The sequence below is a fragment of the Teleopsis dalmanni genome, chromosome 1 (genome assembly GCF_002237135.1).
Source record: "Teleopsis dalmanni isolate 2A chromosome 1, ASM223713v2, whole genome shotgun sequence".
NCBI lineage: Eukaryota > Metazoa > Arthropoda > Insecta > Diptera > Diopsidae > Teleopsis > Teleopsis dalmanni.
The window spans coordinates 159,140,114-159,161,528 of NC_051846.1; the positions used below are offsets into that span (position 1 = coordinate 159,140,114).

General features: G+C 34.0%; 1 protein-coding gene across 1 annotated transcript in view; it reads right to left on the reverse strand.

Annotated features, from left to right (window-relative positions):
- Window positions 1-226: 226 nt before the first annotated feature.
- LOC119669615 (tetratricopeptide repeat protein 28) overlaps window positions 227-21,415 on the reverse strand; it is a 37,235-nt gene continuing 16,046 nt past the window's right edge. The window contains exons 2-7 of the mRNA XM_038079592.1: window positions 6,607-8,382; window positions 5,175-6,516; window positions 4,974-5,093; window positions 3,250-4,915; window positions 2,446-3,179; window positions 227-2,380 (exon numbers count right to left, since the gene is read on the reverse strand). Coding sequence (XP_037935520.1) covers window positions 285-2,380; window positions 2,446-3,179; window positions 3,250-4,915; window positions 4,974-5,093; window positions 5,175-6,516; window positions 6,607-8,382 — 7,734 coding nt within the window. The 3' untranslated portion in view covers window positions 227-284. The remainder of the gene's footprint in view (window positions 2,381-2,445; window positions 3,180-3,249; window positions 4,916-4,973; window positions 5,094-5,174; window positions 6,517-6,606; window positions 8,383-21,415) is intronic.

Below are 21,415 nucleotides of genomic sequence, written 5' to 3' on the forward strand. Positions count from 1 at the left end.
CTTAATATTAATTAAATTATTTTAGATTAGAATTATGATTTTATGTTAATTTTATATGTATTATATTAATTTAATTCAAATTTAAATAAATAAATGGATAATATATTTTTAGCTTAAGTTTAAACTTAATGTTTAATATTAATTTAAGGATATAAATAAATTTGTACATATTAAAAGAAATTTAAATAATAATTAAAATAAAATTATTATTGCATTAGTATTTTAATTTTACATTAAATAAAATATAACTCCGTAAAATAATTTATTCTTAGTATAAGAAAAATTTACACTTTACGTCCTGCCATTGATGGAGCAATACTGACTTGATTCATGCTACAACTCTCATTATTTGGGATCGTTGAAGAGCTAACCAAGCGTTTGGCAAGATCATTTTTGTAATTGCTGCTGCACTGTGAATCTGCAACTGAACGACCATCACCCTCATCACGTCGACATAACTCGTTAAATGGACTGCTAGCACGCTTAAGATTTGGTAATGTAATATTGGTCATATCGGTGTTACTGCCATTCGTCTTAATTTTATTCTGTCGTTCTAATATATCAGCAGTAGTTAAGTCGCTGGCTTTTACTATACTTGAGGGCACATTACTAAGCCAAGGCTTCATAGTGGACTTCTTTTGTACAGTTGCAGCCTTGCAGTGGCAAATAATATCTGCGGGTTCACCACAAACCGTGCAAACTTCGCTGTTACTACTGTTTGTCACAGGCGAAATAGGTGCGACAGCGTGTGCCTTGGTATTTATAGTTTTTGTATTAGCTGTACTAACAGAAGAGGTGGAGGAGGCACCACTTAATTCCAACTCATTAACAGCCTCTACTAGAGTTTTTATAGCACAATTGTTGTTGGTAATTGCATGTTTAATTGTATTCGTTTCCGTGTCTTCATAATTTTTGCTAAGCAAAAGTTTGGATAATGGTGGTGCTAGACCCAAACCAAGATTACGTTCGTGATATACTTCTGAAATGGTAGGTGTCATTTCGCGATTCATGTGGCGCAATATAGAATCTTGTATGTTCTTTTGATTTGGTTTTATTGATTCTTTAGCAGTGGAAACTTGAGAGCTGTTAGCAATATTCGCAGTTGTTGGCTTGATATCCTTGTTAACAGTTTCTGTCATTAATTCGTTCTCATTTTGTGTGAAATATAAGTTGGAGGTACTAAGTACGAGTTGGTTTTCATCTTGTTCATTTAAGCTAAGATGTTTGCGTACATTGTTGAATACAGCTGGTGTTGTGTTGGGGTTAGGAGAGTTATTGGGTGTACTTGTAGCAACTTCAGTACGTACACTTAAACGATCCATGAATAACGCATGCTCTTTGCTAAGACGTGCAGCAATAGAAGACTGTGCATTACCCAACTTTATTTTTGGTTTAAGACGGAAGTGAGACATTGGTGTTTGTGCTAGTTCCAAACCGCGTTCAAACTCAGATTCAGAACTAGTGGATTCCATATTATTTATATTACTACCAGAGTTGGATGGACCAACTGCTTGACCAAGATTATTATAAACAGGTGCAAGTGGTGGAAGTGGACGTAAACTATCAACTAATGGCATATTAGGTCTTGGTGGTGGCATAGGTGGCAAATGTCCATGCGGTTGTACAGTTTGATTGTTGCGCCTTAATACTGTTGCATGTCCTGAACCCTCCCAATCAGTTGTTGAACTAGCTGAACTTGAACTATCAGGTCTACGAGATGTAGTGTGTGCTACTGACATTTCTGGTATGACACTATCTCCTAAGTAATTTAGTCCAGAGCTTGAGTACAAGTGCCGTATACGAGTTTGATGTGCCAATGCCAGTGATACATTTTGTTCGACTGGATTTTGTGTGACTACTGGTGGACTTGGTGTAAAAGCTGCATCGCTTTCCCCGCCTCCTCCAGGACGTGACACATTTACACGCCCACGCAGGCTGGAATAACCTAAACGCGGGCAATTATTTTTATTAAGATGATTTTGGGATATGTAACCGTCAGATAAATCACTGTCTGTTGTGTTAGCTAAACTGGAATCCAGTGTGGGGTATAATGCAGAAGCAGTTGTACTTGGTGCTGATTCAGTGTCGGTACGTCCACCATCAGGTTCGCCACGTCTGCGAACATAAGAAATAAAAGCACCACTGCCGGTACTAATCATTCGTGAACGGCTCATCGGCATAGGCGGAAGCATCAGACCCATTGAGACAGATTTAACTATATCTGCTGTATTGTGGCTAAGATGAGTTTGTTGTGGGCTGGCTAATAGAGACATAGTTGGATTGGCAACGGAGACATGTATATCTGCATGTGGTTCTTCATTCAATGATTCGCAACTGCTGCTGGAATCCAATCCTAAACTTTTTGGTGCTTCTTGTGTATCTAAAATTAAATTAAAATTAATTTATTAAGTTAAATTAGACAGTAATTTTTATTTTAAAACTTACCAAAAAGCGCTAATAATGCTTGTAAAACAAACTGACAATTTCGTCTATTAGCTTGCTTTCCAGTTCTCAATGTCACTTCATCTTGTCCAACCTCTGTAAGATCAAATCCTAACGATGCTAAAAGTTCGTGACAGCCAGCTACACGCCAAAGTCTAACACTTAATGGAATTTCAATGCACGTTTCCATTTCTGTACTGCCCTTAGGTGGAAATTGTGACAGAACATTTCTCACAACTGCTATAATATCGTCTGCTACATCAGAGCTGTTAACAAGTTTCGCTAAAGCTTGTAATGTCAGTGGAGTCAATGCTAATAAAGCTTGCAAGCTTGCAGAACACTGCGAAAGTCGTTCCTCCGGATCCGCTTGAGGAAAGAAAACACTTGAAGGAATTCCATTAGCTGCCGGTTCGAAACGAAAACCAACAGCCATTAATAAATCTTTCCAACCCGTGATTGTGCCAGCTTTATTCTCAATACTCTTCTGCGTGGTGTACATGGCGTTCTTTTGACCGCGATGTATACGTTGTAAACTCTTTTCGACCAGATGTAAGCAAACACGTAAGGCATCCCTGCATTTATCAGGAGTTCTCATTAATTCACATAGTGCATTGCCCATCATGGCGACTTTATTAGATAACCGAACATTTCCACCAATTAGCAAAAATCCGGCCCAATTAGCGGGATGAGCAAAATGCTTTGTATGTTGAACAGTTTGCATAGCTTCTGCTAGCGCCCTAAAAATAAGCAGAATTTGATTTTTAATGTTAATATTTGCATTTTTAATAATGAGTAAAATGGACTCACCTGGCTGCACGAGCCCCTTGTAGAAGCGCAGAATAGAATGCACGTAATAAGATTTTCGCTGCAGTTTCCGGCACAGGCCAGAGTGATATAAGTACAGCACCTGCACCAGCACATAGCCAACTGCCAGCTAAATTAGCTACACCAGCACCTGTTATGGGTTCAATTGAATGGTATGAGCTTAATACAACAAGTTTCGCGTTTAGTTTCATTGTTAACACATCAGCGGCTGATAGCAAAAAGTCAGAGAGCTGTGGCAGTTCTAAGTTAGAACTACCATTAGTATCGTCATTACTTTCGTTATTATCGGAATTGGTCGTTTGATAGTATCTTTTCTGTGTTTGAGAATCAACAACATCCCCGGGGCTTAGTACCACAGCACCTAATTTCCAACTGAGATTAGCTGCAAAATGCACACATTCAGCTGTTGGCAATTCTGATATTACAGTTTCTTTTGTAGCGCTACAACCAGCGATAGCTTTAGCTTGCAGCATATCAGCGACCATAGCTGCTTCCTGTAGGGATGCTGGTGACTCGGACCAGCCCCAGGTTTCAGATAATGCGGTGGGTATGCGTGGTCCACCAACAACTAATGCAGTATTAAGATTTTCTGTTAACTCACGAGTACGCAAAATTTTACTCTTCAAGCGCAGTGACTGTAATGACGGTATAGTCATAAGAGAACAACGTTCCGACAAGTATTCACCGTCATCTTTTGCACTACGTAGTATAGCAAACGGTACCAAATACAATTCATTTTCTAAAACTAAAATAAGTTCTTTACGTCCTTGACGTGAAACGGCACAACCCGAAGGTAATAAGTCATCAAATGGTTCTAAAAGTAAATTGTATAGCGTATGCAAACAGCTAGGACCTTGCCAAGCAGGCATCATTGGTGCACGGCGAGAACGTGTAGAACCTTGTAAACTACCAATTGAGCGTGTCGAACCCTGTAGACTTGCAACTGAACCACCTACAGAGCCTAAGCTAAACAGTGAACTTAAGGAATAATTTGAAGAATTCATTAGATGATTGCGATTGACCATTCGTAAGAATCCATTCCGTTCGTTAGAAAAGTCATCAAGTAAATTTTCTGAACTTGAACGCCAGCCACTACCATCTCCTTCATGTAGTACGCTATCTGAATTTACTCCCAGACTATCACGTACCATATTAATATAACGTTCGAGCAAACTTTCCTTGGTTTGAACCGATTCTTTTGTAGACTTGTCATTTTTTTCGTTTGTTATTTTTAATATTTCCTCACTGATGCGAACTGCATTGAAACGCGAAATGCCCTTTTGTGGCTGTAAGAACCAAGCGTAAAGGTCGTCTCCAGCTAAACTGAAGTAAAGAACATTTGTTTTTGTGCGATTGACAATGTCATAGATAGATTCACTGCACGTCATTGTTGTTTTTCGTGAAATACTGTTAGTGTCTGGGCTTGTGCGGGCCTTACAGCGTTCAGCTGCAACTAAAGCATCTTCATTACGTTGCATGGTTATAAGTATTTGTTGTAGTATATGGTAACAAGTGGTTTGAAGGTCAAAAAGTGAAGTGCGACCTTCAGGACTGCGTTGATCATATCGAACGGACTCAAGCAACTGAGCAGCAGTTTCCATTTGAGAGCGAGCACCTTCGTTATCTCCGGAAGCACGTAATGCAAGACCTTAGTTAAAAAATAAAATTGAATTAAAGTTTCGGTACATTAACGGTTTTTAACATACCTAATTGATGTCTTATTTTAGCTTCATCTTCCGTTTTATTAATCGATTGTGCGATAGCAAGACCTTGTCTCAAAAAGTTAATGGCTTGAGAATATTGTTCCATTTGATAAAATACGCGTCCTAAAAATATGAACATCAAATAATATAATAGGTTAAAATATAAGTAATAATTTATATTTATAATTAATTTATTAATCTTACCTAAAGAACCACACGCAAAGGCTTTACTAAGACGATCCGTTGTTAGGGACAATTGTTTTTCATAGTATTTTACAGCTTCTGCATAATTTCTCATGGATTCATAAACGGCTCCGAGATTACCACATGCCCTTGCTTGTAAACTTAGTGCGCCCATATGTTCGCACATTTCCAAATCCATTTTGTGCAGTTTTAATGAACCATCCTGATCGTTCATGCGATGGTAAACATTTCCTAAAGCACTAGTAGCATCTGAAAGCAAAACTCTATCACCTAATTCCCGTGAGATTTCTTGTTGATGTTCGAGGCAATTTACAGCTTGTTCATAATTGCCAATGGCGCTATGTATATTGCCCAAGTCACCATATGCAACAGCTTTTACTTCCTGACTGCCCAATTCATGAGCTACAACTAAGCGTTTCTCAAGGCAAACTAGTGACTCCTGTAGATTACCTAAAGCACGATGACTATGACCAAGACCACGGTAAGCACGTTCTTGATCGCGGAAACTTTGTAGTGCCGTTGCTAGCTGTAAATGTCTATCATGACATTTTATACCTTCCTCGTAATCACCAAGTGCATCATAGCAGTCACCTAAGTGACCCAAAGCACGTGCACGATCATGCTGTGTAGTTGGTAGATTAACCCTCTCCAGTGTACCCAATTGTTGCTCCAAATAACCAATAGCATCTTCATAGTGACCCATATTAAGCTTAGCAATGCCGAGATTTCCATACGATTGTGCCTCGATTGCAGAATCTTGTAATTCTTGTGCACGTTCCAATTGTTCCTGATAGCATTTTACAGCATGCGTATAATTACCAAGTGCCATATGTACAGCACCCAAATGACCATGTGCTTTACATTCTCCAGGTAGATCGGACATTTCTTGACGTAAGGTTAATTCTTGTGTATGATAGCCTAGAGCCTTATCGTATTTCTTGATGAGACGATGTGCTAAGCCTAGTGCGCCACAAGCGGCTGCTTCCATTGGACGTTCTCGTGCTTGCCTAGCCAATGTGAGTTGACGCTGATACATTTTAGCTGCTTCTTCAATTTCACTTGTGCGTATGAGTATATCTCCAATGTTGCCTAGAGCACGAAATTTGCCCGATAAATGATTTGTCATGTGAGCTACCGCTAAGAAGTATTTCTGACATTCTAATGCAGCTTGGCTGTTGCTCAGTGCAAGATGTGCTAGGCCAAGATTACAGTAAGCACGACCCATGTTCATTTTATCTTGCAAATCCTTTGCTAAAGCCAAGTCCTGATCGTAATAACGAACTGCTTCGCGGAAATTTCCAATGCAATAGTGAGCATAGCCGAGGAAATGGCAAGCTTTTCCCTAAAATGATTTAATTTTATACATTTATAAAATAATTTATAAATATATAATGGTCAATATTGTATTAATATAAATAGTTTATATACTAACCTCTGCGGCTACATCGCCAAGCTCCTGTGATAACATCAGATATTGTTCATAGTACGGAACAGCTTGTGCGAACTCTTGTCGCGAACTAAGACAATTGCCCAGATTAAGTAGCGCACAAGCTTCTCCAGCCGTATCTTTTAGTTCTCGAGCTATATTCAGGTGTGCGCGATAATGTATAAGCGCCATATCATGTGCACCCATCGCTTGGTAAGCAACAGCTAAGTTTCCATGTGTGGATGCTTCCGCGCTGCGGTCATGTACCTCTTTGCTGATAGTTAACTCTTGTTTATGATACTTTATGGCAGCCTCATATAAGCCAGCAGCAGAGTAAGCATTACCGATATTGCCATAGGCACGACCCATACCGGCACGATCATGAAGTTGTCGTGCTATTGTTAGATGAGCTTGATGTAATTTTAATGCCGCGTCATGCTCACCAAGTAATTGGTAAACAATGCCTAAATTTGAACACGCTCGACCTTCACCAACTTTATCGCGCGCTGCAAGCGCCATTTCTAATTGTTTTTCATGCCATTTCTTTGCCTGCACACAATCACCAGCACATCGTGCTGCATGACCGAGTCCAGCGTAGGCACGTGCCTCAATATTTCTGTCACCAAGTTGCTGTGATATACGTAATACTTGTTCATGAAAGGTAATAGCTTGTGCGAAATTACGTCTATAGTGATGACTGGAACCAAGATTTGAATAAGCGCGTGCCTCCTCGACTTGATTGCCTAACTTACGTGCTAGTCGCAAATGCTGTGTGTGACAATCAACAGCAGAATCGAATTCTCCCATAGCAAGATACACAGCACCAACGTTACCTATTTCTCGAGCCTCTTGTAAACGGTCACCCATTTGTTTCACTAATTGCACGCATTGCTTGTGGCTGGCCAATGCATTTGGGTAGTCACCAATGGCGGTATATACGTGACCCAGCGACGTAAGGGCTGCTGCAGCAGCTTGTGTATCTTTACATTTCATTGCTAACACAAGTTGATAACGGTGTGCAGTTAATGCCTCTTTGTATGAACCCTGACTAAAGTACGCTGAACCGAGATTTCCATGTGCGCGACATTCCCCAGCTGTATCACCTAAACTCTTCGCTACAGCTAAGTCTTGTTGCATATATCCTATTGCTTTGTCTAACTGATTTAAAGCCCAGTGCGCTGAGCTAAGTGCGCTAAAAACGGAACCACGTAATTTTAGTGAACAAGAGCCGATACGTAATGCTGCTTCTAGCACCGTAACTGCTGAATGGTATTGACCAGCTTGTAGTAGTTCTTGACCCACCACCGATATGACCACAAATGGTGATTGGTCTAAACTCATGGCACGTAATTGCTGAAATGTCGGCTCCAGCGCATGTCGTAGGGGACTTTTGACAGATGCTTCAACTAAACCCGCTAGCAATTGTTTGTTTTGTGCATCTTGCGCTAGTCCAGCACTAAATGAAGCAAGTGCTTCGCCGTAACGTCCCAAACACTGGTACGCAACACCAGCTCGAAAATATGCTTTCGGCCATTGTGGACACAAATCACGTGCCTTTGTCGCATCTTGTAGCGCAAGTGCGAATTGGCCTTGTTTTAGACGTGCTGCGGAACGATTGCTGTAGAGTATATAGTTGCCTGGATCAAGTTGCAATGCATCCGTATAGAGTAAGACCGCAGTAGCAAAATCACCGCTCTGGCAGGCGGCGTTAGATTGACGCACCTTCTCAAGAAATAAAGCACGATTCGCGGCTGGTAATTCCGGTGTGCATTCAGGTTCATTCTAAAAAGATAAAATCATAAAAGAATAATGTTAGAGTTTTTGGATTTAATAATGGCATTGATTGTTAACTTGCAACTGAAATGAGTGTTGAAATAATTTCAATGGATTCAGAGTCTGTGATTATCGACTAATACCACAATTTATGGTCAACTAATTTAAAAAATTCCAGTTACTTTACATGGACTTCATAACACTAATTCGCATATATGTTCGGTTAAATGCCTGGTAATCAAAGCTATAATTTAAACGATTTACTTTCTTTTGCACATTAAGTAAAAATTATTAACTTGTTTCGTACTATTTGTTGCTCTTTAACATTTCTGCTGCTTTCACCCCACTTCCTTTCTCCAGATGAATTGTGTTCAAACAGAACCGTATTTTCTTTTCTTTTCTTTGGCTGTTTTCAATTCTTTTGCTGGTATTATTATGGGAAAATATAATTTGATTACAAACGAACGATAGTCAGTCAGAGTAAGAGCCTGAGCCAGAGCCAGAGCCAGAGCCAGAGTCAGAGTCAGAATTCCTGAACTGCGAAAGAGCATCATTATCTGGAGCAAATCTTAATGATTTCAAAGCTGCACATCTGTCTTACGCCGCGATTGTAGCATTTTGTATTGAGACTAAGACTATGATTTACTTTGAGAAGAAATGAGTTAAGGAGAAAAATGGCAAAGTCCGCGTATCGGTTGCTATGTTGCCAATGAGTTTATATTTAAGATACATAGTTGTACCATGTTCTTTGATCATAATGATGTTGCATTTGGGGCGCACGCGCGCTTCTTTCTTTTAAATTTTTTTCTGGTTGTTTCATGTGTTCAATTATTTTAAATGCAGTGCAATAACAACACCAACAAAACAACAACAGAATGTAAAACCAGGCGTATCTCTAACCGTAGCAGAGGTTGTTGTACATGTGCGAACTCTTCATAGTGATTGACTATTCTGTGAAGCAATGTGAAGCTTGCGTCATGTTAGGGACTCGCTTCGTGTGGTATGCGGTTGTCAGTAACCAGCAGGTTAGAACTAGGCACATTTTTATATAACTTACATCATCAATAGCAGTGGCAGCAGCAGCACCACCACCAGCAGCAGCATTGCAACTTGGCCACATCATTCGATAAACTTTCTTGTGAGTACTAAATATTTTCTTATTTCTCAGATTGTGTAATTTTAAGTTAAGCGCGCGTTTTATTACGAGTACGAATACTACTGGCCAATAATTTCGTGGAACTGACCAAAGCGTAGATCTATTCCGCAAACTTTACAACAAACTCGACAGATTGCAAATTACTTTGTAAAGAAATATAAGGCTTTTAATGTGAGTCGTAAATTGGTATATGTTCACTTCGACTTGCTAGAACATTGGCTTTTATATATTCTATAATTAAGTATTGAATAAATAAATAATATAAAAGAAAATCCAAGAGAAAAAATCAACATTAAGGAACAAACTATATTTTCTTTCTGAAACGCCTAATTTTTTCACTCTACTCTACGCTTCACAGTAAGCAAATAAATACGGAGAGCTTTTTAAGGTGCATTTAGTATCAAGTGTTGAATTTTTATTTTATATTTTATTAGGATTACATCCAACTATAAAATAAAAAATGCGTTAAATTACCGGTCATAGGGATATTTTAGGCAACTGCAGAACAAACGATGTAGCCCGAAAGGACGCTTCAGCACTTCAATTAAGTAAGGAACAACTAAGTAATCTGGACGTTTCGTTATAACCATGCAAATTGTTAATGAACTCTTCCTGTGCTGAATTTATTAATAAAAGATGGGTAGACTCAACGATATGCAGGTGTCTGTATGCAATCTGACTACTTTTCACTAAAATGGAATCCAAAATTCTCATTAATATGCCCCGTAGAGATATCAGTTTTATAGTAAGATTACTTACAGATCACTGGAGACTAGGGAACCATGCTAGAAGATTGAATCTCCCTTTCATTTATACCTGTCGCAGCTGTGGGGAAGACCATCAAAGTGCCTCTCATCTACTCTGTCTTTGTCCAACTCATGCACATCAGCTACACAACACTTTAGGAGTCCCCTTTCTTGAGAATCGTAATCAATTACAAGACCCCCACTAAACAGCGTTCTAAGCTTTGCTTAAGGTTCTAAGTGATTTAAAGCCTTGATTTTTCTCTATATACGATAACACAATGGGTCAATAGGCCTAAGTAGATCCCCTTAGGATCGCTGATATAACCAAATCTAACCTGGAGTTATAAATTTACTTATATTAATAGTAAATAGATTTTAATAGATAAACTAAATATTGCTAGTTTGTTATAATTAAGTTGTGTTCTCAACTTTCAGGATCTGAAAAGACTAATCTCCAAGAAAATAGAGTGTCTTTTATTTTTAATTTTTCTTTACTCAAAATAATAACCTTTCGAATCAACACAGCGCTGGAAACATTCAACAAATTTTTGTAAAATTTTTTATACTCATCGACTAGAATTTTCTTTGATATATGGTATTGTTCAAACCCTTGTGAATGAACGGAATAGTATCTAAACGCTTTTTTTTTGTCTTATTTAGTTTGTGGAGCAGTCCTAAGTAACATGATGTGCCAACTTAAATGCACACAGTGGATGATCGTTAAGATTGGATCTTGTTTTGTTCACATAAGTGTCCGGTTATAATTTTGCCCGATAGTGTATAATCTTTTAACAAAAATCAATTATGTAGTCATCGACAGTCCAGACAAAAATTTTGAATTTTGGTTTACAATCCTTGGAGAATTTTTAGAAAATATTGTGTACTTAATGTGTAACTTTTTGGAAAGAATTTACTTTGAACAGTTCCGTTTAAATCGAAAAAAATCTTGATTTTAGTCTTTTGAAAGTGTAATCTTCTCTCTTTTGGCACTTGTGGTGACTTTCATGCTTTTATCTGTTGTTTTTCATATCGTATTGGAAATATCTTAATTATCATATTGGAAATATCTTGATTATCAACTGCTACAATGGGTGATTTGCATTATGGTTTCGTAAGTTTAGGTAATCCGTCAGAAGCACGAAAGGAGCATAAATCTTCCGTTTTTTCATATTGTTAATGGTATTCGCGTACTATAGCTATGCCATTCCTGATATTTGGAGCCGTCATTGTCACATAAGTCTTGTTTGTCTTGTCTTCAACCTTTATTAAAAATATTATTCTTCAATAATATAAAACTAAAAAAACTAAGTTATGACTAAGTAGCGCTGTATTCTAAGTGCTCTTTGAATGGTAACTATTAAATAATTATTTAAACAGTCTAATAACTATATAATCAAAAATAATTAAGTAAATATTTATATTTTATATAAGTATATTTTTTTTTGATTTTCTAAATTTTCTATGCATAGAAACACTTTACATACATATAACTAATAAACTTTTTTTATTTCTGATTTTCAATTAAATTCATAAATATTTTATGTGTAGTCATGTATTATAGACACTGCTATGTTGTTTTATTTTAAGTGGCAAAATGGCTTTGCTTAATGTTGCAATATTTTGTTCAGCAATTTCTGCAGGAAGTCGGTGGAATCTGTAAGACATGAATCACATCTGCATATTCCAGCAAAAAAAAAAAAAATGTGAATAATATAAAACAATAAAAACAGCGAAGAGAACGGAACATGCACATAAACTTATGGACTGCAATTTTATTGTGTGTAGTGTTTGCATGTCGTTGCAACGGTAAAACTTGTAGTTTGTAGTATGCAAGAAGACTACGGAATGCCAAAGATGTTGAAATTTTGTCCAGCAGAAGTTTGTGTCTTAAGTCTTTTGTTCTCCTCCATAGTCATGCATAAAATGAATTTTGGTGTTCTTCCATAAAATTGCATAATTGAAATTTTTTAATACACATAATCATGTTTGAACCGTAGTAGTTTATTGTAGATAAACTTTAAATTAATTGAATTTGATTGATTCAGAATTTTATTAAAATGTAAGATAAATAATTTTTAATGATGATATATATACTTGTACATTAATGACTTTTATTACTTAATAAAGACTATTTCACGTTATAAGAAAGCTTTTAATAATTTTTAATAATTTTATTAAAATTGATTTATTTTATGCGTACTTCCCAGCCATTTTAGCTGTAAAATTATTCTTCTGGTTTTTTAGTGCTGTTAACTGTTACTTATTTCCCTTTTTTAGTGTTGTTAGCTGGAATTTTCTTTTTTTTCGTATAAGTCGGCAATTTGACTTTTGTTTATTATATGTTGATGTGAAAAAGTTTATTTTGTAATTGACATTAATTTAGTTTAACAGTGCAATAGGCAATATGGTATTCTCATGCTTGACAAACGATATTGAGAATGTGTCTTTGCTTTTTAGGGTCTAATCATAGTCTCTTCATTATTTTGCTGGTAAAGTTTAGTTTTCAGAATGTTTATTTGAAATATCGCTAACCTGCCAATTTCAAAAAATTTGGTTTATTTAATAGTGAAATGAGTGCCAAGCGATTATATCGGGAGTTTTTTTTTAGCTATATAAGAACTTAAAATGATAATGCAAGACAGAAATATTGTTTTAATCAAATTTTTTTTATTATAATCTCGCAGATAATTTCATGGCATTTACTTTTTGAATATGATTTCCGATATATGTCCGCCGCGGCTTTACATGAGTTATATGATTCATTCGATCAGACCAATTTTTCACTATTTTTTGCAATAAATGTGGCCGTATGGTGTTAATGGTGGTATGAATATTGTCTTCCAATGCTTCAAGAATTGCTGGTTTGTTGGCATACACCAATGACTTAACAAAGCCTCATAAAAAGTAATCGGGAAATGCTAAATCGCACGAAAGAGTGGGGCCAGTTAACATGACCACTGCTGGAAATAAAGTTGTCACCAAATTGTTTTCGCAATAGATCGATTGTTAAGCGCGCTGTATTGCAAGTTCCGTCGTCTTGTTTGAACCAACGTCGATGTTTAACTGATTAATTTTTGGAAATTTCTGACAAAAATGCAGTCAGCATGGCTCGATAGCGCTCGCCATTCATGACAGTTCCTTCCTCATTTCGAAAGAAATAAGGATCAATGATGATGTCAGCCTGTAACCGCACATTTCTTTATCTAGTTGATGGTTTTGAATTTAGAAGAGTAAATTTAGTGTGAATACGATCAATAACTACACGAATTGTTTGCAAACTAGGCCGATTAAGTTGACCGTAAAAAGGACGAAATGCTCTTTGAACTTCGCGACCAGATTTATTTTTTTCAAAGTAAATTTCTACAATTTGAAAGCGTTGTTATAGCGTTAAATGGATCATGATGAATTGCCGAACTTAACTGAACAGAGATGTCAACAGCTGTCAAACTGTCAAACAATAGTTATTGGTATCGATAGTTCTTATACAGTTTAAAAAACACTCCTGATATATTTTATTAGCAATTTTTAAACGTTTTCGCTTATTTTAAATATTAAACAAAAAAAAATATTCACTGATGTTAGTTTTTTTTAATAAAACAAACGACTTCTTCTTATTCTGAAATGTATTGATTTGTAATTAAAAATATTTAATTAATTAGAATACTCTTCCGTGTAAATTTATTAGCAATTAATATAAACATTGCACTTTTATTTTAACTTACATATACATTAATATATAAAAAGTAATTAATTGGTTGTAATTCTAATATATTTAACTATATTGAACCATATAAGAGCAATAGCTGGTTTTACTACATATGTATATTAGTATTAAAATATTTATTTAAATAATTATGTTAAGTATCAGTACCACTGCGGATATGCGCTGTCCAAACAAATTTATAACAAACTCTTAACAAAATATTTGCTTTAAATACAAATAAAAGTATTTCTTAGTGATTCTGCATGCATTAAACGGCACAGATATTACCGGCGAATCGTTAAAAATGTAGACATTTCCTTTAAATAATTTGAAATCCGTTTTTTGTGCAGTGACTGCAAAAAATTATGCATTTCATTTGCCGCTGCTACGTGAGATACTTTTCAAATATGCATTTTCATTACAAAGATTTTATTAATTTTTTTTCATATTTAACAAATACCGATATCATATATTATACTAAGTGGTATATGCGTGTTCATAAGAAAAAAATTCTTAAAGATATATTATGTAGCATATGATCACTTTATGGATTCATATGTGTACTCGTACCTTGCAATGAACAGTCAGGCATTCAGGCATTCAGTCATTCAGTCATTCAGTCAGTCAGTCTATGGGGCATGAGCTAAATTGAAGCTGTTTTATTTGTTTTATTTTTATAGTTTTTTTCTTTACTCGTAATTTTGTAAAAATTAACAAGATACTTTATATCCCACACAATTCTATTTGATTGTTACTGCGGTCGTTCAAGATGTTTTGCCTGTTGTTGTTGTAACTTTAAAGATTTTTGCCATATTCGCCTTGTCAATTTCTGAAAATCAGTCAAGCGGAAATAGAGACGATGTGATCGTACAACCAAACGATCTGAGGCGAATGCGTACTGATGTGATTCAATGAGATGAGATACGATGAGATGAGAAGAGATACGATTTCATATTGCTAAAGAAATGTTTTACTAACGTTTTTTTCTTTAAAAATTATTTATATAAATTTCTATATATATATGTGTATTTATTTATAAATATATATATTGGTATATATTTAGAGAGGAGACTTTTTTTCACAGTATCTTATTATGATTTCCAGCTAAAAAAATCAGTTTACTAAACAAGAAAATATGAAGACAGAAAAACGTTGACAACTCTTTAAAATTTTTTGCTATTTTTCTTGTTTCTGTTCACTATCGTTCATTCCGAAAAATAGCTGTTCCCCTGAGTCCTTATGACATGTAGTAGAATCGCCATATTTTATGTATAGCAAAGATGTATGTAGAATAGCGGTAAACACTGTTCATTGAATTTGTAAGTTGAGTTTTATTTTATGAGAAATTCTTATTAGAATTTATTATAGAAATTAATTAAATTTATTTGAAGTTTTCATGCAAAAAAATTCTTACACCAAAGACATTAAAGATATTAGTTCATATGTTAAATCAATTTATGTGATCTCTTGAAATTTTTTAATAAGTTTTATGCAGACTTTGGCCATTGAAAATCAAATATCATTTATTTGCTAAGTAATTCTTTGGTCAAATCGACACCGACAACGACGAAACTGTTATGGTGTTACTCCGGAAAACTTTAAAGTTCACAAAATTGTTGTCAACGACAGTAAATCGAAGTTAAAAGACATAACTAACATCATAAAACTTAACGAAAGAAGATATGGGTCATATTTTTAATATATATTTGATTATTAGATGTTATTTTCAAAGTGAATTACTGATTTCTCCCACAGCCGATTAAAAACAGAAGCGCATTAATCGTCTAGAATACTCTTTAAACATATTTATGGATAATAGGTTATATTGTTTAGATGCGATATATATAAATCTAACACTACACTTTGGTGAGAAAAGCGATTGGCGAAAATCCACCAAAAATCCCGAAAAGCAATAATCGGTTGGAAAGTTTATGGTTTCTGTTTATAGTTTTACAATACTTATGTTAAGGTATTTATGGATTATATTACATCAAACTTTTGAAGGATAAAATTATAAAAATTAGTACCTAATAACAAAAAGAAGTACTCTTCTTATCAGACAATCTAATCATAAAACTTGTTCAGTTATAGGAATGTGGCATTCACATATTCTTCTAACCTAGTATATTATTCAGATCAGGCACTGTCTGTTCCCGAAAAGGAGATTTGGTTTGAATAAAGAAAATCAAACATATTCTACAGTATAAGTAGAGTTAATAAGAAAAATTCAGTGTTTGATTTCAATCGGAATTAAAAGTTACTCTTCTTCTCTTCTATAAAATTATAAAAATTGTCCAATTAGTCGAATGAGGCATTTATATTTTTTCTTAATCTGGTATATTTTTCATATCAGGCACTGTCTGTTCCGAGCTTCAATTATCCTGATAAAGAGTTTTGGTTTGAATAAAGACGTAATCGCAGAAAAAGACGACTATTTGGAAGTGTTCGACAAATTATTCTATAGACAAGTAAAGACACATTAAAACAATTTAGTTTTAGATTTAAAAGAGAATATTTAGATAATTGAATTCATTTGGAATTAATGTATATTTTTCTAAGTTAGAATTTTACTGTTAAAATGTTTACAAACACAAATACATATATTTTAATAAAAATTTTGAAATCAGGAGTTACTTTCTTAAAGTGATTATAAGCAAGGAATATAAAGTTTTGAGTTGACTGATATATCCATAGAAGGAAAGTATAAAATTATTATAATTCTAAGTATATCCTTTTTGAAAACAAACGAAATTGGGATTTCCTCACGCATAGGAAATGTACAATAGTTAAGATTACTGAAGAGGGTTCATGTTAAGCAAATAATGTTTAGCCTTTCATAAACTCGGAATAAAGTATGAGAGACTTGAAGTAAAAGCATGCGAATTTCATTTAATAACTAAGTAAAAATATTTTTATTATTAAATAGTATACATTTACATATTTTACATTGTAGTATGCAAATATAAAGACGTAGAGTTCAATACTTTCCCTTAAACAATAACAAAAAACCTTTTCCTTGACAATAAATTTTGAATATGTTTCCACTTCTTTAGTTTCTTCAAAAATGTATACTTAAAATTGATACCATCCGCCATTTTTAGTAAAAATATGAAAAACTTATATCTAAAATATATAGTAGTCTATAGATTTTTTAATGTTAGTGGAGGCATAATATATGAGTGGTCGTGTACAGCATTAATTGAGGCACAATTTATTAAATCGAACTCGGTATAAAGAAATTGAAGTTCCAGCTATTGAAGGTTGAATGTTCTTTTTAAAAAATCTGGAACCGTAATAAGCAGCCATTATTTAATACTTAACTTTTTCATTAACCAACTTAATCTTGTATATGATACAGTCTGAGGTCAATTATTGCTTAGTTTGATGAAGTGATAAACAAAAATCCAGTCAAGGCGTAGAGAGCGGTTATGAAGAAACCTCGCAGTAAACAGAGAGTAAAAATGCTTAAATGCATTGACTCAGCTACCCTCAACATAATAATTTGATACAGTTTCCTTAATTTTTTTACTAAGCGCAGCAGTTAAAGTACGGCCTTACCATATCTTCAGGACTTTCCTCTAGTCTTCGCAATTTCTCGCAACTGTTTGTCAGTTATCGATGATGTACATATTTTTGAAAAATTCGTATGCTCTTGTTATATACAAGAGCTCCGTATATAAATAGTTTGATTGTTTTTAATTAATTAATCTCCATCGTTTAAATCTTTGAAAGAATTTCATAATAATAAAGTTTTCATGCTATCAATTCATATTTCGTCTTATTAAAGATTCACATAAGGATTTATACAACTGTACTCCAACTATAAATATATCAAACCTCCTCCATTTTGGTCGATCTCATGTTGTTAAGTAACAAAGTAAGCGGCTTTTGCTGATTTGACTTCAAGTGACAGCACGACAATTGACGCTTAGAAGTTTTTCTTGCTTTGCTTTTTGCAGCGTTTAAAACGACTTTTTTTGTTGAGGTCTCAGCGATATTTAAGCTGAATTGACAAGGTAAATCAACTGTGGAGCAAAACGAGTGCTTTTAAATTATGGCTTCTTTCGCCTATTATTGTATCATTATAAAAACTTGATTAAATTTCAATATAAGTTGAATGTATAAGACTAGAAATAATTTGTATAACATGATGCTTTTATTGATTTATTAATAAACATTTTAAAAGGTAAAAATTCATTGCATAATTGAACCTCGTAGAATAACATATTATGCAGTAATAATTTATTAGTTACATTAATTAACATGATTTTATATACTATCAAGAATTTATATTGAATTAAAACTTTAAATATTAAACTTTATGAACAATATGTAGATACACATACCTACTTAATAACCTATGATAATAATTATACATAGATATTTTAATTAAAGATTTGTCATATATCAATCTCAAGAACTTTTTTTTACTTTTTTAAAGAAGAGTAATAAAATATACTCTCATTAAATAGTTCTTAAGTATTTGATTATATTATATTAAAAATGATAAAATTGATTTTAATAAATACATATTTATGAAGCCTCTTCTCAAGACTTGAATTTTAATAAGCGTTAGAAAAGGATTAAAAATTTATTACCGAATAAACAGATCACCCAAGATGACTCTATATAGATTAAGTGAAGCTGGAGATGATTAGTAACTTACAGATGCTTTTGAAAGCATATTTTTACGGATGAGTTCTTTAAGATATAAATTACCATAACTAGTGTTATCGCTACGTTTGTATATAAAACATAAATCGCCACTTACAGCTAAGTGTATATCACGCCACAACAACTTTTGTATGACTATCTTTATATTATTTTTTAGTATTGCAATAGTTTAAAATTTGAAATATATTTCTTTGAATTCTTTATTTGCATAAAAAAATAAATAAAACTACACTGAAAATGGAATCCTTTTAACATGTTCCGCTGTCATGTTTCATTCGCTGTTGTGTCGTCGTCGTCGTCGCCGTCTTCGTCGTAGTTGTTCATCTTCCAATAAAGTCCGCTACTGTTAGAGATGCATACAATAATCCTTTTTTTTTTTTAAAAAATGCAACTTAACAGTGAGTTACGGGTAAATGTTGCTGACGGTACATAAATTCTAAAGTATCCGCGCAAGTGCAATTGTTGCATAAGAAATTTCAGTTATTGCAAAAATCAGAAAACTAAAAACTGGTAGCTACTCTTTTTATATTTCCATGACTGTACATGAATGTCTACGTCAACGTTTTGAGTCATTTTGAAAATTGGCGCCCAACGGCATACAAAAGTCATGTAAGTAACATGGTTACCACGACCAAATTGGTTACAATAAACAATACAACTAACAACAATTACAACACAGCAACTAAATCCTCATAAATACAAATAAAAATAAATAAAATAATAATACTAAAAAAAAAGATATGTGAAAAGTAAGAACTATTCGTACTTCCAAAAGATACTCAAAAGAAAATGGAATAAAGCGGAGCCCATTAAAAAAATTACCTACCATAAACACATAAAAATTCCAACAATTTCACAAGTGGTTTTTATGGAAAACCACAAAAAATTCCGGGTATTGATGCTGATGTTACTAGACTAGTGGTCGTTTTAACGCATAATAAAATAATCAGCAACGTTAAATTAGTGTTTAAGCCTTGATTAGTTTGCATTTTTCTATAATTCCATTGGGAACGACTAAATGCGTTGGAACCGTCATGCTGAGTAAGGGTTATGTTCAGAAGAGTTTGGTACAAACTTTTCGTATTTTGTATGAAATGTGCATTTATGTATATAAGATAAGGTACCTTCTGCTCAAAAAGTATCCGGATTTTATTGTTTGTTAACTACTGCTTAAGTAGTAGACCTCTTTCAAAAACTTTTTTTTATGTTGGTACACCCTTTCTTGACATATGGTACAAATTTGAGCGCCATCTGTCAATTAGTTTGTCTACAACAGCTGTTAATGTGAGACTACCTCAAGTGCAGTTAGCGATTTTTACTATGAAAAATTCTTGTTGTACGCGATTTTTTGACCAAACATGGCACTACTGTTATTGCTCAGGCCCCATATTGGCCAGATCTGGCGCCGTGCGACTTTTTCCTGTTCCCGAAACTCAAATTGCTCCTTCGTGGTAAGCGTTTTGAGTCGATTGAATCGGTAAAAGAGAATTCGCCGAAGGAACTAAAAGCTATACCTGCACGGGCCTACAAAAAGTGTATGGAAGATTCGGTTAAGCGTTGACATATGTGTATCGCTTTCGAAGGAGCATATTTTGAAGGAGATAAAATAAATTTGGAATAAAATTTAAATTTGTGTGTTTTATTTACAAAATCCGAGTACTTTTTGAGCTGGAGGTATGTGATAATAACACAATTTAGTTAAATAAAAAAAGATTTGTAAAGTACCTATATATTACATATATAATATATATTAGCACAAGTTATAAAGATCTTAAGTCAATTGCAGTACCTCAGCCGAAGAAATTTTATTAGAACATACTAAGCATTATTTATAATATACATATATACTATAATATACACATATATCGGTAACCAAGAAAAGTATGACCAAACTGATTGCTTCCTAAATAATAATAATATACTTATCTAATGGGCGGTAAGGAATGTCTAACTTTTGGAGGTTATTTCATTAGAACTCTTAATGAGAAATGACTGATATTTTCTATATGAATAGATTAACAATTAAACCAATGAATTACGTTTGGTTATAATGAGAACCATTGAAATGCATTTACTTTCATTGAAGAATTGTGTTCCGATGCTATGCTTGAGACGTTTAGACTGAAACATTAACTTAGCATTAGTTGCTTTTTAAGGAGAAATCTTGTTGCTGGAAGAGCAATTCAAAACCTGTTATTACTGTATGATAGTCACAATGTTTTCGCTGGACTTGTAGAAACAAAACGAAAACCACATCTAATATGGAGTGCACTACTAAAAATCTCTGTACTTCATAAAAACATTTTATTATGGTTAAAATAATTATAAAGACAAGTTTTTTCGATTTTCAAAAATAAAAAACTGAACAGATTACAATTTCAACCCCATATTAAACTTATATAGTTCCAATAATAAATATAAGAATTTTGTTTATAATACAAGAATCAATAAATTTTTTACATTTCTTATTGTAAGCATAAAAATTTAGTATGGAGTTGGAGACTTCTGTGAGTTAGAGTCTTATCACTTGAGAAGCTGTTACTTTATAATTATGTGAGTTTAAGGCATTTTGGAGACTGGCATGTATATCTTGTTAATATATCAGACATGTATTTAGATCACATTATTCATGTGTCCAAACTTCCAGTTATCTACTAACTGGAGTTTCATCACTGTTATGACTCAATATCTATTTACGTGGTTATAGATCCTATCCCACGGTGTATTGCCTAATGACAATATTTGGACACGGTAAAGGTTAGT